This window comes from Artibeus jamaicensis, unplaced genomic scaffold, assembly GCF_021234435.1.
Source record: "Artibeus jamaicensis isolate MK-2021 breed Jamaican fruit bat unplaced genomic scaffold, CSHL_Jam_final contig_519, whole genome shotgun sequence".
Classification (NCBI taxonomy): Eukaryota; Metazoa; Chordata; class Mammalia; order Chiroptera; family Phyllostomidae; genus Artibeus; species Artibeus jamaicensis.
Window position 1 is genome coordinate 20,185,125 of NW_026521871.1, and position 25,035 is coordinate 20,210,159.

At 45.4% G+C, this 25,035-nt stretch overlaps 1 protein-coding gene across 1 annotated transcript in view; it reads right to left on the reverse strand.

The window, feature by feature from the left end:
* Positions 1 to 1,250: 1,250 nt before the first annotated feature.
* TMEM40 (transmembrane protein 40) overlaps positions 1,251 to 25,035 on the reverse strand; it is a 50,583-nt gene continuing 26,798 nt past the window's right edge. The window contains exons 3-13 of the mRNA XM_037139334.2: positions 15,767 to 15,847; positions 15,001 to 15,132; positions 12,617 to 12,706; positions 11,486 to 11,539; positions 8,831 to 8,866; positions 8,416 to 8,448; positions 8,012 to 8,059; positions 3,283 to 3,354; positions 3,124 to 3,198; positions 2,566 to 2,628; positions 1,251 to 1,828 (exon numbers count right to left, since the gene is read on the reverse strand). Coding sequence (XP_036995229.2) covers positions 1,809 to 1,828; positions 2,566 to 2,628; positions 3,124 to 3,198; positions 3,283 to 3,354; positions 8,012 to 8,059; positions 8,416 to 8,448; positions 8,831 to 8,866; positions 11,486 to 11,539; positions 12,617 to 12,706; positions 15,001 to 15,132; positions 15,767 to 15,847 — 704 coding nt within the window. The 3' untranslated portion in view covers positions 1,251 to 1,808. The remainder of the gene's footprint in view (positions 1,829 to 2,565; positions 2,629 to 3,123; positions 3,199 to 3,282; positions 3,355 to 8,011; positions 8,060 to 8,415; positions 8,449 to 8,830; positions 8,867 to 11,485; positions 11,540 to 12,616; positions 12,707 to 15,000; positions 15,133 to 15,766; positions 15,848 to 25,035) is intronic.

Sequence of the window (25,035 nt, forward strand, 5' to 3'; positions counted from 1 at the left end):
GCCCAGCGCTGAGTTGGGACGGCGCAGCCATGACTCCCTAGAACATCCCCTAAGGTAGGGAATTAGCCTTCAGAAAGGATGCCCTAAGTCAGTGACAGAGCTATCTCAGAACAAGAGTAAAAAATCCTTGCAGTAGGAGTTGCTTTGGGAGGTAGTGAGGCTTTCGTCACTTGAGGTGTGGGAGCTGAGCTGGAAAACTCCAGAAACAAGAGAATGTAGATTCTCTAGTCTCATGGTTTCTGAAAGACAATTTTTTCACCAGACCGTAGTGATCCGAAGAAGAAGGGTGCACAGTTAGATTTCATAAAGCTTAGTTCATCCATTTCAAATCCCATTTTGCTTCTGATGATCATTTTCCTGCCTTTTTTAAAATACAGAAGTGTCCTTTCTTTTATAAAATGCTGATAGCTGATGGTTTTTGTCGTTTTTATTGGCCTTAATGGGCAAGGTAAAGAGCTGGCAGCCCTCCCTCTCTCACTTTAAAAAACATTCTGTACCTCTGAGAATCCCAGGCTCTGGGAATCACCTGGAAAACTTGCAGCTCTGATACTTATTTCCTGTGCAAACTTGAGCAAGTTATGAGTCTCTGTTTTTTCCATCTGCAAAATGGGGATGATTCAGATGTCTCAAGGCTGCTGTGAGAAAACGTATGTGACTGTATTTGAACCATCACAACCACCTGAAAACGTGTCCTCCAGAGTGTATGAGCTACATGGAGACTCCCACTGTTGTCTTCTGCAAGTTGGAGAGTTCTTGTTCCTTCGATCATTCTTTATATTTCCACTCTGGTCTCTTCTGTGTGTTCTCAGTTTGCCACTGTTTTTCTTAATCTAGGAGTCCAGAACTAAACACACGATTTTGGCCTGGCAGTGTAAAGTAGGACCTACTACACCTCCTTCAATCTAGACTCTCTACCTCCATTTATTCAACCAAAATTTACAATGGACTTTGTTTTGGGCTCTTATCTCACTTCTAAGGTATTTGCTGAGCTGAGAGTATCAAAAAGCATCCAGATCTTTTTCATAAAAATGTTTGCAAAACCCTGTCTCTCATTCCAAATCTGTGCAATTGAAGTCTTGCACCTAAAATGAGAGGCTTTACTTTATGTTTATTCCCTTTTATACTTTACTCAATAGGACAAGGTGCCCTCCCTGATAAATGGAATCAAAGAAGACCCCAAATGTATTCTTGCACTCAAGAAACATAAAGAAATAGTTCACGGACTCCTCTTCAGTCCAAGGAAGAAAATGTTTATTTGAACGTTGGAAGGAGTTCAGGGCTGCAGGGCTGGCACTAGGCGACAGAGCCCAGATGCTGTGGCTTGAGTCCCCGCATCTGAGCCACATCAGGTTCACCCAGGGGACCTGACATGGTGCTTCCCTGTCTCAGGGCAGTGGACTATGTGTCCTGGGATGGCTCTGTAGGAACTGAGAGAACATGGGATAGCCTGGGGACTTGAGAGAAACCAGGAGGCCAGACAGATCACAGCCTACAGGGCCCAGGGCTCTCCTACTGCTTCCTGAGAGCAGTGATGTCTGAGTCTTCCCACTGATGCAGGCACCACGAAGGGCTCAGTGCCCGCACCCTCGCTCTGCCTCCATCCTGGCAGCTGGAATGCATGCCAAGGCTGCCCAAATGGTACCTCTGCCAGGCCCGGTGCCAATGTTCAGACCACATGGCATGAAAAGTGCTCTCTTTATTGCTCTAGCTCGGCCTGTCCACGTGCTTCCCAGAATGTCACTCGGTGCTCAGGGGATGCCATGGTGGTCACAGTGGGGCCTGGCTTGGCGGCCCTCCTGGCACTGGCCTCAGTTCGTCTTCCTGAACCCTGGAAGGAAAAGCCCACCGGATGGCATGGAATTCTGAAGGCAGACAGGCCTCACTCCCACCATCACCCCAGATGCCTAAATAGCCCTCACAGCTGGAATAATGTAGTCACCCCAGAAGCCACAGGTCTCAGTAATCCTCAGCCATTGCAACTAATCTCCCCTCTATGAATTAAATGACTTAAAGGAGATCTTCAGCCCAGAGACACACAGCCTTTCAGTTTTGAGACTTAATGGTAGTCAGGGAGCTGCTGGTTATAAAACTGGATCTCCTTTAGCTCAGCCCAGCCACTCTAGCTGTGTGACCTGGGCAAGTCACTCTACCTCTCTGAACCTCAGTTTCCTCAGACAGTGCAAGATAAGTAAAGCACTCCCACTTGTTATCAGGCAAATAAAATCATGAAGAAGATAGAGTTTGGGAAATGGGAAATTCTACAACAAAACACCCAGATTCCTTTACTTTTCTACAGTGTTTCTCACTCGGGGACTTTTGCATCCATTCCTCAAGTGATTTTTCACAGCACCTTTGTGTGGTAGGTGTTATTACACCCATTTTTTAGTCAAGAAAATCGAGGCTAAGAGGCTCCAGGGCCCCAGAGCTGGTAAATTGGAACAGGCAGTATTTGAACCCAAGCCTCGACTTCAGGCTGTGTGCTCTTTCTTATTTGCTAGGCCTTGTTAGCAACAGAAACCCCTGATCAGGAGGAGAAAGCAAACATAGGAAGAATGTAAAAGTTACCCATCAGCCTGAGCTTCTGGAAGAGGGGGATGAAGCCTCCCAGGACGCTGTGGATCCGGTACACTGCCCAGACAAAAGAGAAGGTGAAAACTTCGTGCATCCTCTGGGGATCTGGGGTCAGGCCTCCTCTCACCCACACTTGGACCAAAGCTTAACCCACACAAACAAGGTTCTAATGGTGGAATTTCAGGCAGTAGGTTAAGCTTAGATAATAGTACTAGATTTATTAAAAACAGCAGCCACGAACAGCAATAACAGTGCCAGGAAACAGAGATTGCAGTGCCCAACCCCATTAACTAACTTGTTTTCAATGTCTACCTAATTCTGTTTATTTGCCACTTTCAACTGTTTTTGTTGCATTTTTACAGAGCTGCCCATTTTTTTCCACAGAGTTTAGCTAACGACCTCGCATTGACCTTGAAAGTGGTCAGGAAGAAAACATGAGCATGAGGAAATCTTGAAAGTGTTTAGGTTGTGGCTTTTTGGCCCTTGGCAGGCGTCTGGGCTGGTTCGGCCACCACCCTCTAAGAGTCTGGGTGGGGGGCAGGGGGCGCTTACCTAGACCGAAGTAGATGCCAATGGTCTCCAGGGAGGCAAAGGTGAGAAGGCCAACTCCAAGGGACATGAACCAGTCTGCAAGGGCAGCCAGGAGGAGCATGGTTAGGCTGCAGGTCTGGACTCCACCCCCCTCCCCCATTTCCACAGCCCCCAACGCACCTGCGTAATAGTGATAACACACCAGCAAGGCCCCAATTGCAAAGCAGAGGAGGACGAAGTGGAAAAACTCATCTGTAAAGGCAGAGGAGGTGGGGAATTTGCTATTCGCTTCTTTCCCCCTCTTTTTTTAATTACTAAAAATATTCCTGTGTCTGCTGAAACATAACTTTTATTCAGAGATGCTTCTGACCAGCTCAACTAAAACAGCACTCCAAACCCCACCCTTTCCAGCCTTTATCTAACTTTATTGTTTTTCTAACACTTATCACCACTCAACTGGTTATATTTTTATTTCTGTGTTTATTCTCTGTCCCCCTTAGTAGGATAGTGGGTGGAGATTTTGCCTGTTGACTAAAGCAGTGCCACGCATGCAGAGCTGCCAATACTTTATTTGGGGAATGAGTGTTAAATTCAGCTATAAAAAATGCAAACGTGTCAAGTTTAAAAGTTCCACCTTGCCCCATTTTCCTTCCCTCACCCCACTCCTTCAGGTCGAGTGGTTATTGGCACAACCTTTCCAGGCACATGTGTGTACATGCACAAGATTTTATTTATTTATTTTTCGAGAGAGGGGAAGAGAAGGAGAAAAACATCAATGTGAAAGAGAAATACTGATCGGTCTCCTCTTGTATGCGCCTTGACCAGGAACCAAATCTACTGCCCAGGCATGTGCCCTGACCAGGAATCAAACTGGCAACTTTTTGCCTTGCAGGGCAATGCCCAACCAACTGAGCCACACTGGTCAGGGCTGTACATTCATATTTTAAAAAATAAAAGCAGGACCAATTTGTATAGCTGCTGCTCTATAATTTGCTTTTTTCCTCTCATTGATAAATCAGGGCCATCTTTTCATTTCAGAACATATATAGATCTGCCATGTTCTTTTTGATGGCTGTATAGTGTTCTATGGTATAAGGTTACCCTAGTTTATTTAATCCCCCACTAATGAATTTATTGATGTCAGATGCTCACTGTTACCACTGATATATCAAACATCACTACACATGAACCTTTGCATTCTGTGGGCCCAGTGCCCAGAAATGGAATTGCAGGCTGGAAATATTTGTAACAGAATGTAGTTAACAGAGAGGAGCTGAGAGGCAGGGCTTGTGCCTAGAACAGGAATTCAGGGCTGGTCTGTGAAAGAGGTCCCCTGTAGTTTTCGAGGCACTGTAGTCATCAAGGGAGAGAACACAAGGGCTTCGACACAGTCAAGGGGCTGTGATTAGAAGAGATGCAAAGATTTCAAGATGAAGGAAAAAGGAAAAAGAGAAGACAATTCAGAAACAGTTTCCAGGAATGACATAGGCTTCCTGAATGGGTGTTGAGGCTGCCAGAAATGTGTGTCAGTTTGGTCCAGTTCAGCCACTGATGTGCTGCGAAGCTTTGGACAAGTGTCCCGACCCCTCTGAGCTTCAGTGTTCTCACGGATACATCGAGGAGAGAAACCTCTGTGCCACTGAGAAGATGGAGGGGCATCCTGACTGGAAAAATGGTCAAAGGCAGTGTGACGCTTCAGATCACTGCTGGCAAGGGGCATTTTGAAAGCAAATGAACAGAAGGGGAGAAGGGTATTACTGGTTTTGTTTTTGTTTTTCCATGGGAGAAAATTAAAATGAGTATTTCTATGACATTCCTGGCTCCAAAATAAGTTTACCCTTTAGGAACAAAAAAGTGCATGCAGAAACGACCACAAGGTTTAAGAAATCAACAAGTTTAGGTCTCTTCAGAGATGTGAAAGCCTGGGGTGAGGTGGATTATAGAACTATTTTCTCCTCTCTTCCTCACCCAGGCTTTCAGGAACACAAAGTGAGTTCTTAACACAGAAGTTCTTCCTGAATCTTATTTTTAGTTTTCTTAAGAATATTTAGAAAATACAAGTGTTTGAGAAAGAGAGAGCGAGAGAAAGAAAGAGAGATCCACAAAATGCAAGATGAAATTGAGGACTGGATAGGTATGAGGGCTTGCTCTGAAAAAGCAAAAAAGATCAGAAACAGCCTAAAGGGCTATCAAGTGGAGAATACTAAGTACACCATAATGTACCCCTACTGTGGAATATTATGCAGCTGTTAAAATGTCATAAAAATTCAGGGGTCATGACGACTGGAGCTGGGGAAGTCCAGGAGAGCTTCATGGAGGAATAATAATTTGAGCGGAACCTTAAAGATTGTCAAGACATGGGACGTGAATGAGAGGGGAGGACATGCACTTGTGTGTACATGTACATGCTATTTGGGAGGCATAAATGAGACGAGGGGGAGAAGTGGGACCAAGGCACAGACCCAGTGTAGCGAAGGGCTGGTTCAACCAAGTGAGCACAGACTGTTGGAGACCAGGCGTTTTAGACCCGAAGAGGTCAGGCCGGGAGAAGGACTCTGGGGTTATATCTGAGCCCAGAGGGACCTAAAGGATCATTCTTTTTTTCTCAAATGTTAGCCATTCGCACACCACTTTCTGTTGTTTTTTCTCTTTCTATATACAACTGCTTACCATCTTCACAATTTCATGTTAATCCAAGGACCATCTGGACTAATATTTACTTAAGATTTTTCTTTAGCCCTGGCTGGTATGGCTCAGTAACTGAGCTCTGGCCTGTGACCTGAAAGGTCACCTGCTGAATTCCCAGTCAGGGCACATGCCTGGTTTTGGGCCAGGTCCCCAGTTGGGGGCATCTGAGAGGCGACCAATCAATGTATCTTGCACATTGACATTTCTCTCCCTCTCATTCTCCATCCCTTCCACTCTCTCTAAAAAGAAATAAAATCCTTGAAAAAAAGATTTTTCTGTTTTTTTCCTTAAATCAATTTTCATTAAGAGGAAAACTAGTTCTGACAGTAAATGAAAAACTAGGATTTCCCTGACTTAATGAAAAGATCTCAATTGTCAAGGTATGGAAGCAGCCCGAGCATCCATCAGTAGATGAGTGGATAAAACAACTATGAGACGTTTACACAGCAGAACACTACTCAGCCATTAAAAAAAAAATTTACCCTTTGCAACAATGTGGATGGGCCTGAAGAACATTACACTAAGTGAAATAAGCCAGTCGGAGAAAGACAAGTACCATATGATTTCACCCATATGTGGAATCTAGTGAACAAACTGAGCTCAGAAGCAAAATAGAAACAGACTCATAGATACAGAGCAAGATGTCAGCTAAGGTAGGGGAAAGTGAGGGGCGGAGGGATTGAACAAAAAGGAAAAAGGACTCATGGACAACAGTGCGGTGATTGTGGTGGGGAGGAGGCACAAGGGGACTAAATGGTAATGGAAAAAATACAATAAAAAAGTTCTCTCACACACACACAATTCTGTTACTAAATGGTAACAGATGTTAACTAGGCTCATTGTAGTGATCACATCACAATGTATACAAATATGAAATCATGACGTTGTACGTTTAACACTAATATAATGTTGCATGTCAGTTCTAAGAAATGAACACCTAAATTTCATTCAGAAAGTCAGAAAGGCATCTTAAAATTAGACGCAAATGTTACCAAGCATACTTAAAATTCTGCTCCTCTAAAGAAAATAGCAAAACAGCACTATTTTTCATTGATAAAAGCTATAGTTATTATTTCATCAAAAATGTTAAAATAAGCATAAGGCAAGTGGTAATACTTTATTTTGTAGAACAGTAGTTCTTTGTATTTTGTAGATCAGACAGTTCAAAGTGCCCCAACTGCCAGATTTTGCTGACTGTAGACACACACACACACACAGCAAGACGCTGAAGCGTTAGCCTGCCAGCTGCCTGCAGAAGGTTCTGCACATGAGGAGACACTCCTCTCTGTGTCTGAAGGACAATGAATGGGGGTCAGGAAAGGACTGAAGGCATGCAGTCCCCGAACCGTGACCATGTTCTAAGAAAGAGAGTGGAAATGGGACTTACCTTACTTTGGGGTATAATGCCATGTCCTGAAGCAACTCAGATACGGTCTGTTCTTTGGGAATCTCGGTTTTAGTTTGACAAGGCTCATTTTTCTAGCCCAGGAAAATTAAACAGCTGGACTGAGGCAGAGCCGGGGGCACAGACCCAGGTCTTTTCTCCATAGAGGTGGGCTTTTGCAACACCTCAAAATGGTTCTAGAACAACTGCCATTTATTTCATCAAAAATCATGGTCTCCACCCCCTTATACTCCTCCATACAGCCCCCAAATTTCAGGCCTGGTGTGGAGGAGGTCCCTCTGGTTCTCATCACCCCTTCTCTAGAGTCTAATCTAACCCAACCTCAGGGCTTTCTCAGCCCAGCCATTTCTGGTTCCTCTTCCCGGCCATCCGGCCTGGAGGTCACTGATCATCCTAGTGACTCCATTACGGCAGAAAGAGCTTAAGACCAGGGTTCATCCAGAACTAGTATAAAGGACGCATGGACAACAACTAAGGGGGGTGGAAATGGGAGGGAGGTGGGGAGCACTTGGGGGGGATGAGAATGAAAAACAGAAAACTGCACTTGAATAATAATTAAATAAAAAAAAAAGACCAGGGTTCAAGCCCGAGTCATGCCACTCACTAGTTGTAAGACCACTCCCCATCCTTGAGCCTCACTTTCCACGTCTGCAGAATGGGAATCATTGTACTACCTTCTCAAGGTGATTTTAAGCTGCCAGTCACACAACAGGAACGGGCTGTGATTACTGTTGTTCTAGGCCATCAGCTGACTTTCTCCCCGTAGGAATCTGGACCAGACAGGTGGAAGCTGCTCTGGAACACCCGTTTCCTTACCATCTTTCTTTATATTCAGTCTTCTTAACTGAGAGGCCTCCATTTCTCCTTAGGAACAAGAAATTAGTGTTTAACTTTGACGCAGGACGGCAGGTGGGATTTCCTCTTCCCTGCCTCACTGACAATGGCCCTCCTGGTTCTATTTCTGGAGTCAGAGGACATGCCCTGCAGGACCTATCCGGGCAAAGCTGTGACAGTGGGGATGGCTGTCCTTGGGACCCCCACGGGCCCCTCCTCCCTCCACAGGCCCGAATCTGTTCCATTTCCCCTGAGCTTGGAAGTCTTCTTCCTGAATCAGGGTGACACTGCTGGGACTGACCCACCCTTCCAGAATGGCTGTGATCCCTCCCACACCCTTGAAGGCAGGACACCTCCTGCTCTCCTCTCGGAGCTTGAGTACTTACCAGGTGCTGGGTCTGAGCCTCTCCTTCGGAGTCCTAAAAATAGAAACTCAGCATTAGTGCCCCTGGCCAGCTTGGGTCCTTAACGGCTGCCTCCACGCTGAGAGGGAGGCCATAGGTGACCTGTGAAAATGCTCCTATCAAATTGTCCCACCCCCAGGAACTCTATCTATCCACAGTGGCTATAATCCCTTTGCCTCTTTCCTGGACCCCATTTCTAATCACCAGCGCCCTGCCTCATGCCACAGACAGCCCTGCCTCCTTGTTGAGCCCAGGTCAGAGCCCCAGGCCCCCAAGTGGACTTGGAGTCCCTGTCTGACAGCCATGAACCCTGATAACAGCTGGCTCTTGGAGGAAAGACGATGCCCAGACCTCATCCAACACCAGCACAAACACTCTCCCCAAACTGGGCACTCACCTGATTCTCCAGAGGGCACCATCTCCCCAGGGGCACCTGCACAGAAGGAAAATCAGAGGTCACTGACCCATTAACCTCTGGGTGAGGAGAAATTACACTTCAGAGAAGGTGGATCTCACTCAGAGATTTCCATTTGCTCTGAGTCGGCCGGCCGAGTGGGGGCTGGAGCAAGCTAGAGGGTTCCTAATTCCATCTAAAGGGACAGTTGCCATCCACCAGCCACTAAAGCCACTTGAAGGAATGAATGCCTGCCCATTGCTGCAGGTCTTCCAATTTCCCTGAAACCGGAAATCCGGGTTTTTACATAAACTTTTTTTATTGTAAATGTTTTATGTATTTACTTTTAGAGAAAGGGGAAGGGAGGGAGGAAGGGAGGGAGAAAGGGAGGGAGAGAAACAATACTGTGTGAGACAAACATTGATCAGTTGGCTTTTACATGCCGCCCACCGGGGACCTCACTTATAACCAGGGCATGTGCCCTGACTGGGAATTGAGCGGGTGACCTTTCAGTTCGCAGGCTGGCGCTCAATCCACTGAGCCATACCACCCAGGGTTACATAAACTTCTTAATTATAAAAAAGGTTGGCAACTCTTTGCATTTGAGTGATTCAGAGAGTTTGTGTGACGTGCTATTATTTTATATGTTACTATGGAAGGAAAACCATTGCCAATTACCATTGTAAGTTGCCAGTGATTTTATAATGCACTCTGATTTCAAACATGTCCAAATGTGAAAAAGCGTTAGTTGTAGAAGTGATGAAATGTATTGATAATAGTTTTTAAAATCACTCTGTGAGCCAGATAAAACACTCCTGGCCACACACGGGTCACCATCTGCAGCCCGGGCCTGTTCATTACCGTCTAGATGCAGGCGTTCACACCTAGCCACACGGCCCTAGCCCCGCCAGGTCCTGGACTCCTGGGAGCCGCTCTGGGTTCCACGTGGGAGCCCCAGCCCCCAACCCTGAGTGTCAAGCCTCTTGTGCGGGTGAGTTGAGCCCTGAGTTGCAGCCTCACCATTAATCTGGTCTAGGATGGCCTTCCTACCCCATTCGACATCTGATTCTTGGTTCCTATTCTAGTTTCTGGTGAAACCTAGCTCATCGCCTCTTCCCCTCAAGGGCAGATAGGACCCCTTGTAACCGCACCCACTGCCACCACCGCCACCACCACCAGGAGCCCCTACTCCTGCGTACTTTCTGTCTTTTAGAGCAGCCCCAGAACACAGACACCAGAGGGGGAATTTGGCACATGGCAGTAAATAGTCAGCATGCTCAACTGTCCATTAGTGCTAACATACAAATGGAAACACCATCTGTAAGTAACTAAAGAGTGACCAGTCCCAAGGGTACAGAGAAGATACCAAGGATGTCATGAAATGAGGCTCCGACAGTATCGTTTAATAAGAACCTCCAATGCCTTGTGGTAGGAATGGGGGGAGAAAATAATTCACAAATATGGGACAATATCTAATTATCTATAGCAAATATGAATTACTTTTATGACAAGGAAAAATATTTTAACCTTGGCTGCTGTGGCTCAGTGGATTGAGCGCTGGCTTGTGAACCAAAGGATCACTGGTTTGATTCCCAGTCAGGGCACATGCCTGGGTTGCAGGCCAGGCCCTCAGTAGGGGCCACATGACAGGCAACCATACATTGATGTTTCTCTCACTCCCTTCCCCACTCGTTAAAGATAAATAAGAAAACCTTTTTAAAAAAATACTTAAAAATATTTGTAAACCTCAGTTTCTCACAGTTCACACCCAGTGAAATCTTTCTTTTATACTTGAGTGATTAAAAGTATTTTTCTAAACAAAATAATACTTGTTTTTATAACAAAAAGAAAAGGAAAAATCAAAAAATTCAAATAAGCAAATAAACAGCATAAAGATTACCCACAGTGCTACCACCCAGAAGCAGCCATTGCTAATATCTTGATGCAGAACATCAAAATGTTTCATTTACATTTCTTTAAATATATATATAATTATACCTCAATTAAAAACACATATCTTGAAAGTAAAAAATAAGTGTTTCCTGATGCTTTTCTTGGGTCCTTATCAGGAGTTAGGAGAATAAGTAGATTAGATTATAGAAATGTTGGAGTAAACAAAGTTAAATAGGTTTTCTTATTTGGCCATTGTGTAGTATTAGTCAGGCTTTTTTGTAAACATGTTCATTCCCACAAATTCTCTCATGTTATTAGAGTGCTACAAAATAAAAGGTCATAATATTTAGACCTTGCTGTAATAATCACAATGCTTGGAGATAATCATTCCATAACATGAGTTTTGTAGAGATCAGATCCTTAATTTTCTCTTATAGACTTTAACAGCCCAGCATTCCAAGAAAGTGGATACTGATCATATCTCATCTTGCTGGTTGGGAAGCAAGAAAATTTGGGGAACTGGTCAAGTTAAGATTATAGTTCAGAAGAGAACCCAGGACAGTTTCGTCACCATGGTGCAAAATGCTTGCCCCATCCCCATCTGCCAAAGCTATAGCTGCTCACTTTGTCACATTTCCTATATCTGCCCACAACTTTTCAGCTCATGAAACACATTTATGATCTTGTTTCTGCCCAACAAACCCCTGGGCCCTCATGTCCTTTGTTTAATTCTGTTTTCTGCTAAATCACTGGACAATCAGTTACCTCCATAGAGTTGAAGCTCATTCAGTGAAATGTCAGGCTCACCATGCTCAGCATCTGGTGGAGACAAACCCCATTAGTCAGTTCTCTCCCCAGGAGCAGCACCCCAGGGCAGCTTCCACCTCGCGCCTGCCTAAAGCTGTAAGAAGCCACCCAGGTCTTGTGCTAGAGATGAGCTGTGTGGTCTTCGAGAGTCCAGACAGCCTTCCAAGTGCTTTCCCTTTACTTGGTCAGACCCTAGCACACCTAGTGGTGACTGCTAAGTTTACTAAGAATGAATTGGGGGTCTGAGAGGGCCTGGGCCTCATTCAAAGACAATAATAACAGTTGCCATTTATTGAGCACTTGCTATGTACCAACACTGTATGAAGTACTTTAATATTTCATTTGCTCTTCATGGAAATCTGATGAAGGAGGTATTAGTCTCTCTCCCTCCCCCATTTTACAGATAAGGAAACTGAAGCTCACAGAGTTATTTCCTGAAATTCACATAGTCAGTAAGTTCAGGTTCAAACCCAGGTCGTCATGAGAGCCTGCAACTGTAATCATTTTTATTTCCAGAAAAAGAACCCAGCACTCAACTCCAGCTTCATGGGCAGCATTTTGTTTATTAAACACCTCATGCCAGGATATGTATTAGGCATTAATTCAGGTTCTTTTCTTCCCATGATCCATTAGGCCTGAAATTTACCTTTTATTTTTTCCAAAATGTTCTTCTTGTTAAAAATAAAACATGCTCATTGCAAAATATTCATAGCGTAGGATAGTTCAAAAGAGAGGAAGTAAAAATCACCCACAATTTAACTATCCAGAGAGAACCATTATTAACATTTGGATACTTTTCCTTCCAGTCTTATTAGCCATGTATGTGTCAATTTTTACAAACTGAATATGAAATCATACTGATGACATGATTTGACATCTTCCTTTTTTCACTGCAGAGAGATATGAAGAATAGAGCTCTAACCAGGACAGGGTGCAGCATCCCTGACCTATTCTGCAGTTGTCGGACATTGGGTTGTTTCCCATTGTTGTCTTACTATAAACAATGCTGCGAGGAACATCTTCACACAGATATGTTCAGTCCCAGTGAGCCAACGGGGCAAAGAGGAAATGGCGAGGCCTGTTGCCTACCGGGTGAGCTGCCCCTGTGGGGGTGTCTATCCCCCTGGCTCTGCCGACGTTTTCTGATCTCCCTGCGGTGCTGGTCCTCATCACCGCTCTCTGCAGGGAACAGACACACACTGTAAGAGAACCTCAGCCTTGAAACAAACCTGGGGCACACTCGTTCTGTTGTTAGTTCTCAGAGTTCAGCTTCTGTGAGGAGTGCGGTCCGGGGGAAACATACTAATACATGTTTGGTGGTTATCTCTGGGTGACAGGGCAAAGGATGATTTTTCTTCTTTCTAGTTCTTTATATGTTCCACATTTTATACAATGTGCCTATGAGTAATCTCTCACAATAAAATGTTTTAATTAAAAATAATAGGGTATAGCCCTGGCTGGTGTAGCTCAGTGGATTGAGTGCAGGCTGTGAACTAAGGGGTTGCCGGTTGGATTCCCAATCAGGGCACATGCCTGGGTTGCAGGCTGGGTCCCCAGTGGGGGTCATGTGAGAGGCAACCACACACTGATGTTTAAATAATAATAATAATAATAATAATAATAATAGTACACATTAAGAACAAGAAGGTGTAGGAAGAGCAGTGCCGACTACTGGACTATGAGTTAGGGTCCCACATGTGGAGGAAGACTGGGGGCTGCAGTGAGACGCCCGGGCTTGGGGCCCTGAGGTCACCATCTGAGCCTAAAGAATGCGCAGTTCCAGCAATAGGCCAGTCATTGTGGATCAGACAACAGGGTTCTGAATATCAGTCTGTCTCTACGCTTCTGTGTTTATTTTCCTGTTGCTTTCACTTGGTGTTCAGTTTTGCTAACCACAGCCAATCCCATGTGTGCTGTGGCGACAAGAGGGAAGTGCTTTATGCCAACTCTTAGGGGACAACATTAGTGCGGGAGCAGCACCCCCTAAGGGTCAACCAGAAACAGAAGACAGAATATACCCTCCCACCATGGAGGAGAAACAAAAGGACTGAGTCCCCCTGCACCTGGAGGCCCTTCTTCCCCCAGAGGCCCTTCAGCCTCACAGTGGGCGGGTCTGTCTGCTTTTTAATAAGGGCAGTGGTTTCCTTTGCCCATATGGACACTGGCTACACACAGACTCAGTGGACACACTAACCACTCTCTCTCTCCTGTCTGCTGAAATAAGCATGGATTTTTGTGGCCTTGAGTCTAAATCTCATCATTTGCAACATGAGGACATGATGCTAGGGAACCAGGGCTTCGCAAGCATCTTAAAAATTTGGCCTAAGATCACTTTCATCAAATAAAACCTCAGAGCCAGGCCCACTGTGTATGACAGATCAGGAGCTCTGGTTGAGGAGCGGTTAGGTGCCCCAGTCCCAGAAAGACCTCCGGGGAATCCCAGGTTGGTTGCTGAGCCCTGTCCCAGCAGGTCAGTTAACCTCTGTGCCTCAGTTTCCTCACCTGTAAAATGATCACAATAATATTTTCCTCCTCAATGGGTTGCTGCGAGAATTAATTGAGTTATTATGGTGCTTGGAACAGTAACTGGCCCATAGTCAGTCCTCAATACATTCTGGCTATGATGTTGCTGCTGCTGCTGCTGGTGCTGCTATAAAGTCAGCTGTACATTTTGAATCAAAAGAATAAAAGTGAGAGAATACTCTGCTGTTTATTAGAGAATAATGTGGAAATTTGTAATCGAGACCCAAACAGAGATGCTCCTTCCTCTAAACCCACTGAAGTACTGGTGAGAAAACAACACTTAGGACGTGATTTGTATGAAGAATTTAAAAAGCTTTGGGGCAAGGATGCTCATGAGTGTGATAAACTCATGTGGTGAGGCGGGGCTGGATCTTAACTGTAACATATCTCTTTTGAGTTTTTACTGTGTGCTGGGTGCTGAGACTTTACACGTGTTATCCCCTCGAGAGTCCTATGAGGTGACAACTTTTGTTACCATCCCCATCGGAGAAATTAGGACCTCAAGGCCTACAGGGTTGAGCAATTTACCCAGGGACACATAGCTAGTTAGTGGTGAAGGAAGCATTTGAACCCCGGCAGGCTGCTTGAACGGACAGACATACTGACTCTGGCACCAGAGCACCCGGGAAACCTTGTCACTTCACATGAGATGCAGCCCCTTGAGGGGTTATTCAGAAGGCATGAAGAGTAGTTGGAAAGATATTATAAAATAACAGGGCCAAATGTGGAGAAGAGAACAAAAGCTTTTAAACCGTGGACAAAATTGTCTACATGGTTAGTTATAACTGTGTATATGTTATGCGTACAGATAGATGGGCCCTGGAAGGGTATAAGGAAAAACAGAGCTGAAGTATGAAGGTGAGAGATTATGGGGAATGGTTTTCCCATGTAAAGATTTTCCTGGATAATATAAGATTATATATACATGTATATTTAAATCTTTGCTATACCTGAGGCAGAGGAAGATGATGAGGAGGAAGAGGAAGAGGAGGAAGAGGAGGAGGAAGACTTGTCTCTCTTATGTTGTTTTTGAGAAAAGGTTCCGGCCTCCCCATCTTGCTTGTGGAAATCTGTCTCTCCATCTGGGAGGAACACAGGGACAAGGATGAGTGCTTCCCCCCCTTCCCACCCCAGAGACCACCAAGGCCTCCTCAGAGGTCTGTCTGGACTTGGGGAGCCAGGAGGGGCTGGTTTCTCCAGGATACTCTTTCCAAACCTCTCAAGAAGACCCTGGCTCTAGGCAGGCCCAAGGCAGAAATTTCTCTGAATACAGAACTCAGAGAGGGGCTTTTAAGGTCCCTGTCCTGCCCCAAGGCCACCAGACTGAATAAGTAGTTGCCAACTTAGAATTCTCTGTAAATTTTAGGGGAGGTAGGATCAGATTAAGCCCTAAACCTTCCTATCTCCTATTACAGCACTACACGGGACCCTCCTCACCTTCTGGGGCCCCTCCCTAGTGATGGTCCAAGCCTGCAGAGACTCAGAGATTTGGGGAGCAACTAAGGGTTCCCACAGCCAGAAAGTGCTAGAGGACAGACCGGACCAAGCACATATATGTGTGTGCATGTGTGTAAAATCACTTCTTTTCTACAGGTTTCAGCTGTGACTTGAGCCATTGTGCCACATGAGCTAAGCAGCGATTTCTTCGGTTCTACCCACTGCTAGATTCCACCTCCCACACGGCTTTGCCCAGAGGGTCGGAGAAGGCAGACATACGGTCTGTTTCTTCTGTATTCCCATGAACTCGACTGTGGTCTTGAGTCTGGGAGGAGGATCCTGCAGTCTCCATGGCCTTCCCTGGAGGAATAACGATAGCAAGTAATTAATATCACAAGTAACTAATAATCAATAACAAGCAGTTAATATCCTTAATATACGAAGAGCTTGGCACATAAATCAGAAGAGAAAAAACACCCAATTTAAAAAGATATAAGAAGAATAATTTACAAAAAGAAATATACAATTAGGGAAATTTGAATAATAATCTTTTGACGATATAAGAACTTACCTGCATTTTTCGGACTATAAGACACACTCCCACATTTGGGAGAAAAGGGGGTGTGTATCTTATAGTCTGAATGTAGCTTACCTGGCTCGCTGTGGGGGGGGTGTGGAGGGCGGCAGTGGAGCAGGGTCATAAGTTATAAATATTTTACCACATTTTTTGCTTCAAAAATTTTCCCCTATTTTCTCCTCTAAAACCTAGGTGTGTCTTATAGTCCAAAAATTACGGCACTTACTTTTTACGGTACTTACTTAAAAAAGCGCTTAGTTTTTAGAGCAGTTTTAGGTTCACAGTAAAGTTGAGTGGAAGGTATAGATCTCCCATACACCTCCCATCCCCAAACTTGCCCAGCTTCCCCATTATGAACATCCTCTGCTAGTATTTTTTTATGTGTGATTTTTTTAATTTAAAATACTTCATTTATTTATTCTTAGAGAGAGGGGAAGGGAGGGAGAAAGAGAGGGAGAGAAACATCGATCAGTTGCCTCTCACATGTTCCCCAACAGGGGACCCGGCCTGCAGCCCAGGCCTGTGCCCTGACCAGGGATCACACCTGTGACCCTTTGCTTTGTGGGACAATGCCCAACCAACAGGGTCACACCAGTCAGGGCTTAGGTGTGATATTTATATCAAGGTTGTATTCATTTGATAAAATTATATAATGTCTGAGACTTGCTTTAAAATAATTTTGGGGGTAGTTGGAGGGCATCGGTGGTGGTCCAAGGAAACAATAGTCGCTGGAGCTGTATCAAATCACAGACCGAGGTTTTGAACTCTATCAAAACACAGTGAGTGGTTCTCACACACTGTGTGTGTGTTTAAAACATACACAAAGGTATAATTGGTGTATAACATTATAGTAGTTTCATGTATGTAACATAATGATTTGGGATTTGTATGCATTGCAAAATCATCACCATAAGTGGTGGTATTATGCCTGTTTTTAGTTTCTTATTTTTACTTTGTTATTGTTATAATAAAATAACCAGTAATTTTTCATTACTTAAAAATGTAACATGCCACCTTACATCAGTATAGCACTTAATGATTTTCCAAAGGGCTATGTGTCTATAATTCCAGCTGAGCTCGATCACAAACCAGTCAGACAGGAAGTGATTAAGTACCCCTCATAGCTGAACTGCAGTTTCTAGAAAAAAAAAATTTCCCAAAAGATTGCCTCATGTGACCCTCACGATAACCCTGCAAGGTAAGTTCTATTATTCCCATTTTACAGAGGAGAGAACTGACACTCAAAGACATGAAATGACCCGCACAAGTTCAGACCCAGAACCCATGCTCTAGTTAATGTGACCCAAAATGCTGGTCTGAGACGGGAAAGTGCTCCAAGGCCACCGTGGAGTTGGGCCTCCTTGGAATGGATGTGGAATGTCCCCCGGGGACAAAGATCACACCCACTTGAGCACCACTGGTCTAGACAATGTACTGGTTATAAAAAATTTTTATATTGTTAAAATGTTTTCTTGACAGACAGAAAAGTAGGCAATATGATTGAAGCAAGATGTTCCCCTGCTGGCTTTGAAGATGGAAGAAAAGGCCGAGAGCCAAAGAATGCAAGGAATGCAGCTCCAGCAGATGGAGAAGGCCGGCAACGGATTCTCTTCCAGATTCACTGGAGGGAGCTCAGCCCTGATTTTGGACTTTGATCCCCAGAACTGTGTGTGTGTGTGTGTGTGTGTGTGCGTGCATGTGTGTAAAACAGACACAAAGGCATAACTGGCACATAACATATTTGTTTCATGTACGCAACATAATAATTTGGTATTTGTATACATTGCAAAATGATCACCATAATAAGTCTAGCTAACATCCATCAATTGCCACACATAGTTACAAAACATTTTTTCTTTGATGATCATTTTTAAGATCCTTCTCTTAGCAACTTTCAAATACACAATGGCAGTCACCATGCTGTACTTTATATCCCCAGGACTGACTTATTTTATAACTGGAAGTGTGTACCTTTGGACCCCTTCATCCATTTTTGCCTACCCCCCACCCCCTGGCAACCACCTATCTGTTCTCTGCACCTATGAGTTTGGGTTGTTTTGTTTTAGCAGAGAATCTAGTCTTAACCCACCACAAGACCCTCACAAGGCAGTATCTTTCCCTGATGTCTCAGAGTCAGACCAGCTGGGTTAGAATCCTATCTGCCACTTCCAGCTATGGGAGTGAGCATGTTACTGAACCTCTTGCTGTGCCTCAGCTTCCTCATCTGTAAAATGGAGACAATATTAGTGCTTACCTCCTAGTATTGTTGTGAAAACAGCGTGAATTAAAACACATGAAGCACTTAAAACAATGCTTGGTACAGAGCAAGTGTTGAACAAATGCCAGCTGAGATGATGGCCATTATTAAGACCTGGGGCAGGGTGGGAGCAAAGAGACAGAATCTGTGCAGCGGCAAGAGCGTGTGCTTGGGGGTCAGACTGACCAGGGTCCAACCCCACTCTGTCACCTGTGCATGGGAGGACTTTGGATGGGGCAGTCCCCATCTCTAAGCTCTTTTTATCACCATTGTGAACTAGTGATGGCAGAGGGTTAGGGAGGAAAGAGGGCCAGTGCCTGCCCTTAGCAGCCTTGGAAAATGTGAGTTTTGTCTTTTTTCCAGGCCTCCTATTACCCTCAGACATTTGGTGTCCAGGTCCAGCCCTGCTTATCCCCCATCTCCTATTACCCTCTTTCTAGAATAAAAATTCCCATTTTGCAAGGCAGATTTCAGCTAGGCATTAGGTAGTCACTAGCAAAGGAAACTGATTAATATTCAGGTATGAATGACTGATAACCATAAGCCTCCAGGGCATATCTATGTTTTGAAAAGAACTCTTTGTACAGAGCAGATGCCTAGTACATATTTCCTGGCTGAGATTACCTCTAATGGTGGAATTTCAGGTAGAGTGGAGGAAGGGATTTACAGCACATATTGGGGAAGGAGAGCTTCTGGCTGATGCCAAGTACACCAGAAGTTCACCCAACTGGTCCTCTCTCTTTCCCACCCTACCTGTCTAGATCACTGGGCAGTCCCTGGCCACACACAGCATTCTCAGGTCTCCGGACTTCCATCCAGGCTATTTTTCCTATTGTCACAATTGTATCTGACCTGGTAGGCACAATTCAAATGACACTGTCTTCATGAAGGCCTGTGCTTGTTGCCTAACCAGCACCCTCCTTCCTGACCCGCACTCCATTAGCTCTTCTCCACCCGCCACCCTTGGACTCCTTCCTGGTGACAAAGCTGCAATTCGTTCTTCCAGCTCCAGTTAGATACTTGTTTTTCTGGCCTTTCTTGTAGCTGGGGGTGGCCATGTGACCCATTTTCAGCTAGTGAAAAGTTAGCAGAAATTTGTCAGGGTTTGGGAATAGTTCCGCTTCTCCTGACAGAGGAGGGCAGCAGGGCCGGTGCTGTGCCTTGTCTCTCCTTCCTCCCCTGAACACTAATGTAATGGCAGGAGCTACAGGGGCCATTTTGTGACCTAGAGGAAAAGCCAAAGCAAATATAGAGCTGTTGTTGACTACCAAGCCCTTGCCAGCAGCTGCCTGAGTTTTTGTTATTTGAGAAAAATGAACCTCATTTTATTTAATACTCTATGATCAGAAGTTTTGGCATTTGTATCTGAACACAGTTCTGACTGAAACACATTCCCTCTCTTACATTCCTACATTAATTGAGCACCAATTGTATGCTGGCACTGGGATACTGTGGTGAACAAGTTGCAGCCCTTCCCTCAAAGAATTTCAAGGTAGACCTGGGGGATGTTGGGAACCAGGGGCCAAATCAGACCAGAGTCAGTCGGGGAAGTTTCCTGAAGGAGGGGAGGCAGGGAGTGAGTAGGAAGGGCAGAGGGAACAACATGCAAAGGTACAAAGGCAAGGGGCCATGGCCCACATGGGAAACAGCTGGCAGGAAACAGCTTTAAGGAAAAATGGGATGTGGGGAGGCCCAGATTACACCCCTACCCCATCCCTCAGCACATCACTCTCCTGAGCATTAGTCAACTCTGCCTTGTACCAGACTCCTCTTCTTCAAGGTAGGGCACCTCCAGAAGCCACCACTCCTATTCACCTTCGGATCTGTGCCCAGCACTCAGCAGAGGGTCTGACACACCCACGATGTGTCTTTTCCACTAGATCATGAACATGGCCAAGGCTAGGGACTGAGGCTGACTTATCTATGTGTCACTGAACCCTGCCCAGGGCCAGACAGAAAGAAAAAATGATGATGATGGCGATGATGATGACAATAACAAATAAGTGCTTACTATCCTCCAGGCAATGACCTAAGCATGTTACATGTATTAACTCATACATGCCTCTCTCCACAACGCTGGAAGGGCTCACTGTGGTTGTGCTCATTTTGTAAAGCACACTGAGACACAGAGAGGCTGAGAGACTTGACCAGAGCCACAGAGCTAGTAAGTTGGCTGAACAAAGAAAGCTGTTCAGTCCACACTGGGGGCTAGAAGGACTGAAGCTAGGACCGCTTCCCAGGCCCCTGTCATCTTTACCAGGAAAGAGGCAGTAATGGCAGTGTTATGCAAATGATGCTGGCTCAGCATATATTTTGCCACTGGTGGAGCCCTGAGCAAGTGTCCTCATAGCCAAGGCACTTCCTGGGGTAGTTCTTCAGCACGCTGATCCATCAGGAGAGGGGACCTGGTAGGACCTATCCTTGCCCCACCCCTCCTTCACCCATATTTCTGCTATGAGAAAGTATAAATAGAATTTTTACAGTTTAAAACCAAGGATCAGTGTGCAAGGCAACACTTAACACAAAGGACAGAGTGCTAATGATGTAACATCAGGCACCAGAAGAGGGACGGCTGGGAGGGGCTTCTAAAAGCTCAAGTTCAATACACGCATGACTCATGGACATGGACAATGGTGACGGGACTGGCAGTGGAAATAGGGGGCAGAGTGGGTGAAGGGGGGCAAAAGGGGAAAAGTTGGGACAACTGTAATAATATAAACAATAACATATTTAAGAGGTAAATAAATCCTCACATTAAAAAAATAAAAAGGTAAAAGCTCAAGTTCAACACATATGACTTTGAGCCAAGATGGACCACAGGGAGTTGACAGAGAAGTGAAGAAGAAAGCACAAAGAGGAAAAGGAACATGGCACATTCCCTGCGATCTTCTTTCGTCTGTGCAAGTCTTACTGATTTTATGCAGGGAAAAAACAAGGTTTAGGTAGACAAAGTGACTTGTTCAAGTTCTCCCAGCTTCCAGATGGGCCCAAATCCAACCCCTGCCCTGACAGAAAAGCCTCATCCCTAGCCCTGGTTAGAGCCCTCTAGGGCCCCCCCTTTCGGGTAGTCTCTCATTTGAGACTGATTCCCCAGGAAAATGGACTAACTTTTTAGTACTTTTCTCCATAAAGTCCCGCCCTGGTGAGTCACTGGTGGTGCCAGGGACTCTGTACCCACAGGTCTTGCTAAACTGGATTTCCCCTTCAGTTCAGCCCAATTTCCTAAGCTCCTGCTGTCACAAGGGCCTGGGCCCAGGGCAGAAGGACTATTAGGAGACACTGAGCCATCATAGTCTCACAACACTTTCCCTGCCCAGCTCACTTGATCCTCATGCTAACCAGGGGGAAGGCAGGGTCGGGATTATTGTCTTATTTTACAGATGGAAAAACTGAGGCCTAGAAATAGAAGAACTTGCACGAGGTCACATAGCAACTCAAGGGCAAGGCTGGCTCTAAAACACTGTCTCTTGATTCGAGGGCTGCTTATCTTTCCCTGGTATCCCTTCCTGGAGGAGGGGCTGAGGCAAATAAAGCTGAGTTGGATTTCAACAGGTTGCATAAGGTAGAGTGAGAGAAAGATGTAGTGGGGGGGATGGGTGGCAGTGGGCAGTTGAAAGGGTAGGAGCCCCCTGAGGCTGGGGAGATAGTCCTGGGCCTTGAATGCCAGGCTAATGGTCAAATTTTCCTGCAAGTGCACTGTGAGGAGCATACAAATGCAGGGCCAGTTCAGTTCAACAAGCCCAGGGCAGGAACTGGGTGGGGGGTGCGGGAAGCGGAAACAGCAGCTGGGAGGGGAACAGAGCTGACAGAGAGGTGGGCACTTGTTGTTTTTGCCCACCTTGTGTCAAAGCTCCCTTCTTCTGGTGATTACACCACAGGGGCAAGTTAGAGCCCCGAGAATCTCCTCCAGATTCCCAAGCCTCCCAAACAAGAATGCACCCCAAACATGCAGACACAGATTTAGGGCAAATATCCCCCAAATCAATGGCACCCCCTCCTCATGCTTCTTTGATATGGAAATTCTGGAGGGGTCCCTGCCCTTCACCCTGGTTAGACCATCAGCCTGTCCCTCTCAGGGATATGACTTGTGACATGTGTGACATAAAGCCTGAAATCAGCCTACACTGGTCTGCTGCTGAAGGGGCTGTCTTCTTGTTTCAGTCCCTGACCACTGTCTGTGCTACAGTCTGGTTCCTCAGCAGCTCCCTCTCTTCTGTGGGACCCCCATGTCCTCCCAAGAAAGTCCTTTTTTTTTTTTTTTTTGGTAGCCTGAGGTAGTTTCTGTTACTTGCAACCAAAGCATGTTAGTTGAGACTAATATGTGGGGAAGCCTCTGAAATTCTAGGCAGAGTAAAGCAGGGCTGGGGACAAAGGGGTCCACAGGTTTCATTGCAACCTCCAGGGCAAGACATGGGCAGGGCCTCCAAAGTCCTCCATACGAGGTTGCGTCTCATCTCCAAGCTGGGTGAGAGACTTCCACTGTCAGTTCCTTCATCCCCCTTCCTGTAACCACCTAAGCAGCAGTTGCCCTGAAGATCTTGCCCTAGAGACTTTTATCCTTGTTGAGGGCAAAGAGCATGTTAGAGCTGGTTCAGCTCCTCACTGGTTTTCTATTGCTTCTGCAACAATTCCCACAAACTTAGAGGCTTAAAACAACACAAACTGAGTGTCTCATAGTTCTATAGGTTAGAAGTTCAACAGTGATCTCACTGGGCTAAAATCAAAGCATCAACAGGGCTGTCTTTCTTTCTGAAGTCTCTGGGGTAAAATCTGTTTCCTTGCTGCTGTTTTCATTTCTTCTCCTTTCTCTCCTTCTCTCCCCACCTTTCCCCTCATCCCCCTCCTTATCCTTCATTTTCCTTGCTTTTTCTAGCTTCTAGAGGCCACTCACATCCTTTGGCTTGTGGCCCCTTCTTCCACCTTCAAAGCTGATGATGTCAGGTCAAGTCCTCCCATTTGAGGTCAAGACCTCAAACTTCTGCCTCCATCTTCCACTTTTAAAGATCCTTGTGATTACATTGGGCTCACCCAGATCATCCAGGATCATCTCCTTATGTTAAGGCCAGCTGATGAATAATCTTAATTCCATCTGCAACTTTAATTCTCTTTGGCAATATAATCTATCATAATCACAGTTTCCAGGGATGATTACACCTTGGGGGGCTATTACTTGGCCCACTGCAGTCTCTAACCCCCATGCCTGCCACAGCTTGGGTCCCAGATGTTTAACATCTTCCTCCCTAAACCAGGTTCCTTCTTCGACTCTACCATTATCCTGGGACCCTAAACTCCAAAGGCAGGAAGGAGGCAGGAAGAATGCCATGACTCCTTCCTCCCCAGTCAGTTAAATCCCAAGCTTGCCTATTTCCCCTTCAAGAGGGTTTGGTTTCTCAGCTCCCATTATGTCCCTCCCAAAAGACTCTGTGAGTGAGGGCTTTGTGGCTGGTCATAGCTATGTTCTTATCCCAGCCCCTTAGCTGCCTATCTCCTCTTAGGCCCAGTTTCTCATCCATTAAATAGGGTATTAATATCTACCCCCCAGAGTGTTGTGGGGATTAAATGATATTGTGCCTATAACTAGCCTAGAATACTAGCACTTAATAAGTAAGACTTTCCCCTCCCCTTTCCCATGCCCAGTGTTTCTCAAATTTGGCTAATGACCTGATTTCCCCAGGAACACTGTTGATAGTGTCAATTCCCAGGAATCTCTCCTCTGGAGGTCATCTTTCAGGGGCTCTAATATTAGGAGCAAGGTTAGGGGTAGGGTGTGGCTTAGGGAAATTTCTGCTATTAACAAGGATACCACATGCTAAGTAGAGTGTGGTCCACTCAGACCTCCAGAACCTCTCCCTCGTGTGTTACAATAGTCTAAAAGTAAGCTTGCCTGCCTCCAGCTTCCTCCTCCATACATACTGCTGTATTGCTGGGCTTCAGTTTCCCTATAAATAGAAGTTGGGCTGCACTCTACAAGAGCCTTCTAACTGTGACATTCTAGGAGACTAATGCTTCTCTCTGATGAAGGCCTTCAAGATTTATCCACTCAATCATCAAAGAAGATGATTATGTACAGCTTGGGCACATAAAGCAACCCAGCCAAGACTGAGAACAGGAGCTCTACCTAATACATAGAAACAAACATGGAGAGGCTGCCAAAATGAGGAAACAAAGAAACATGTCCCAGATGAAAGAATAGATCAAAACTCCAGAAAGAGAACTAAACAAAGTAGAGGAAAGCAATCTGCCAGAGTTCAAAGCACTGGTGATAAGGATGTTCAATGACTTAGTAAAAGAATAAATGAACTCAGTGAGAACTTACACAAAGAGGTAGAAACTATACAAAAGGGCCAGTAAGAAATAAAGAATATGACTTCTGCCAAGATGGAGGCGTAGGTGGGAACACTTTGCGTCCTCGCACAACCAAATCTAAAAACAATAAAGTTTTAACAACAATAAACGCAACCAAACCACACAGAAAATCGAATACGGAGTCCGAAAATAACGAACCACTCAGCTAAACCGGTGAGAGGGGCAAAGCCAGCAGTGGAGCGGGTCGGGCAAAAGATCCCCCGACCCAGGGCAGTGCACAGGCAGCGGAGGGTGTGGATCCCAGGTACGGGCTAGCTACGGGTGGAACCCAGGGAAGAGGCGCAGCTGGCTGCAGTCAGTTGTGCATTTGGAGGCAGATAAACCAGTGAAGAGGCGAGCGTTGAGATA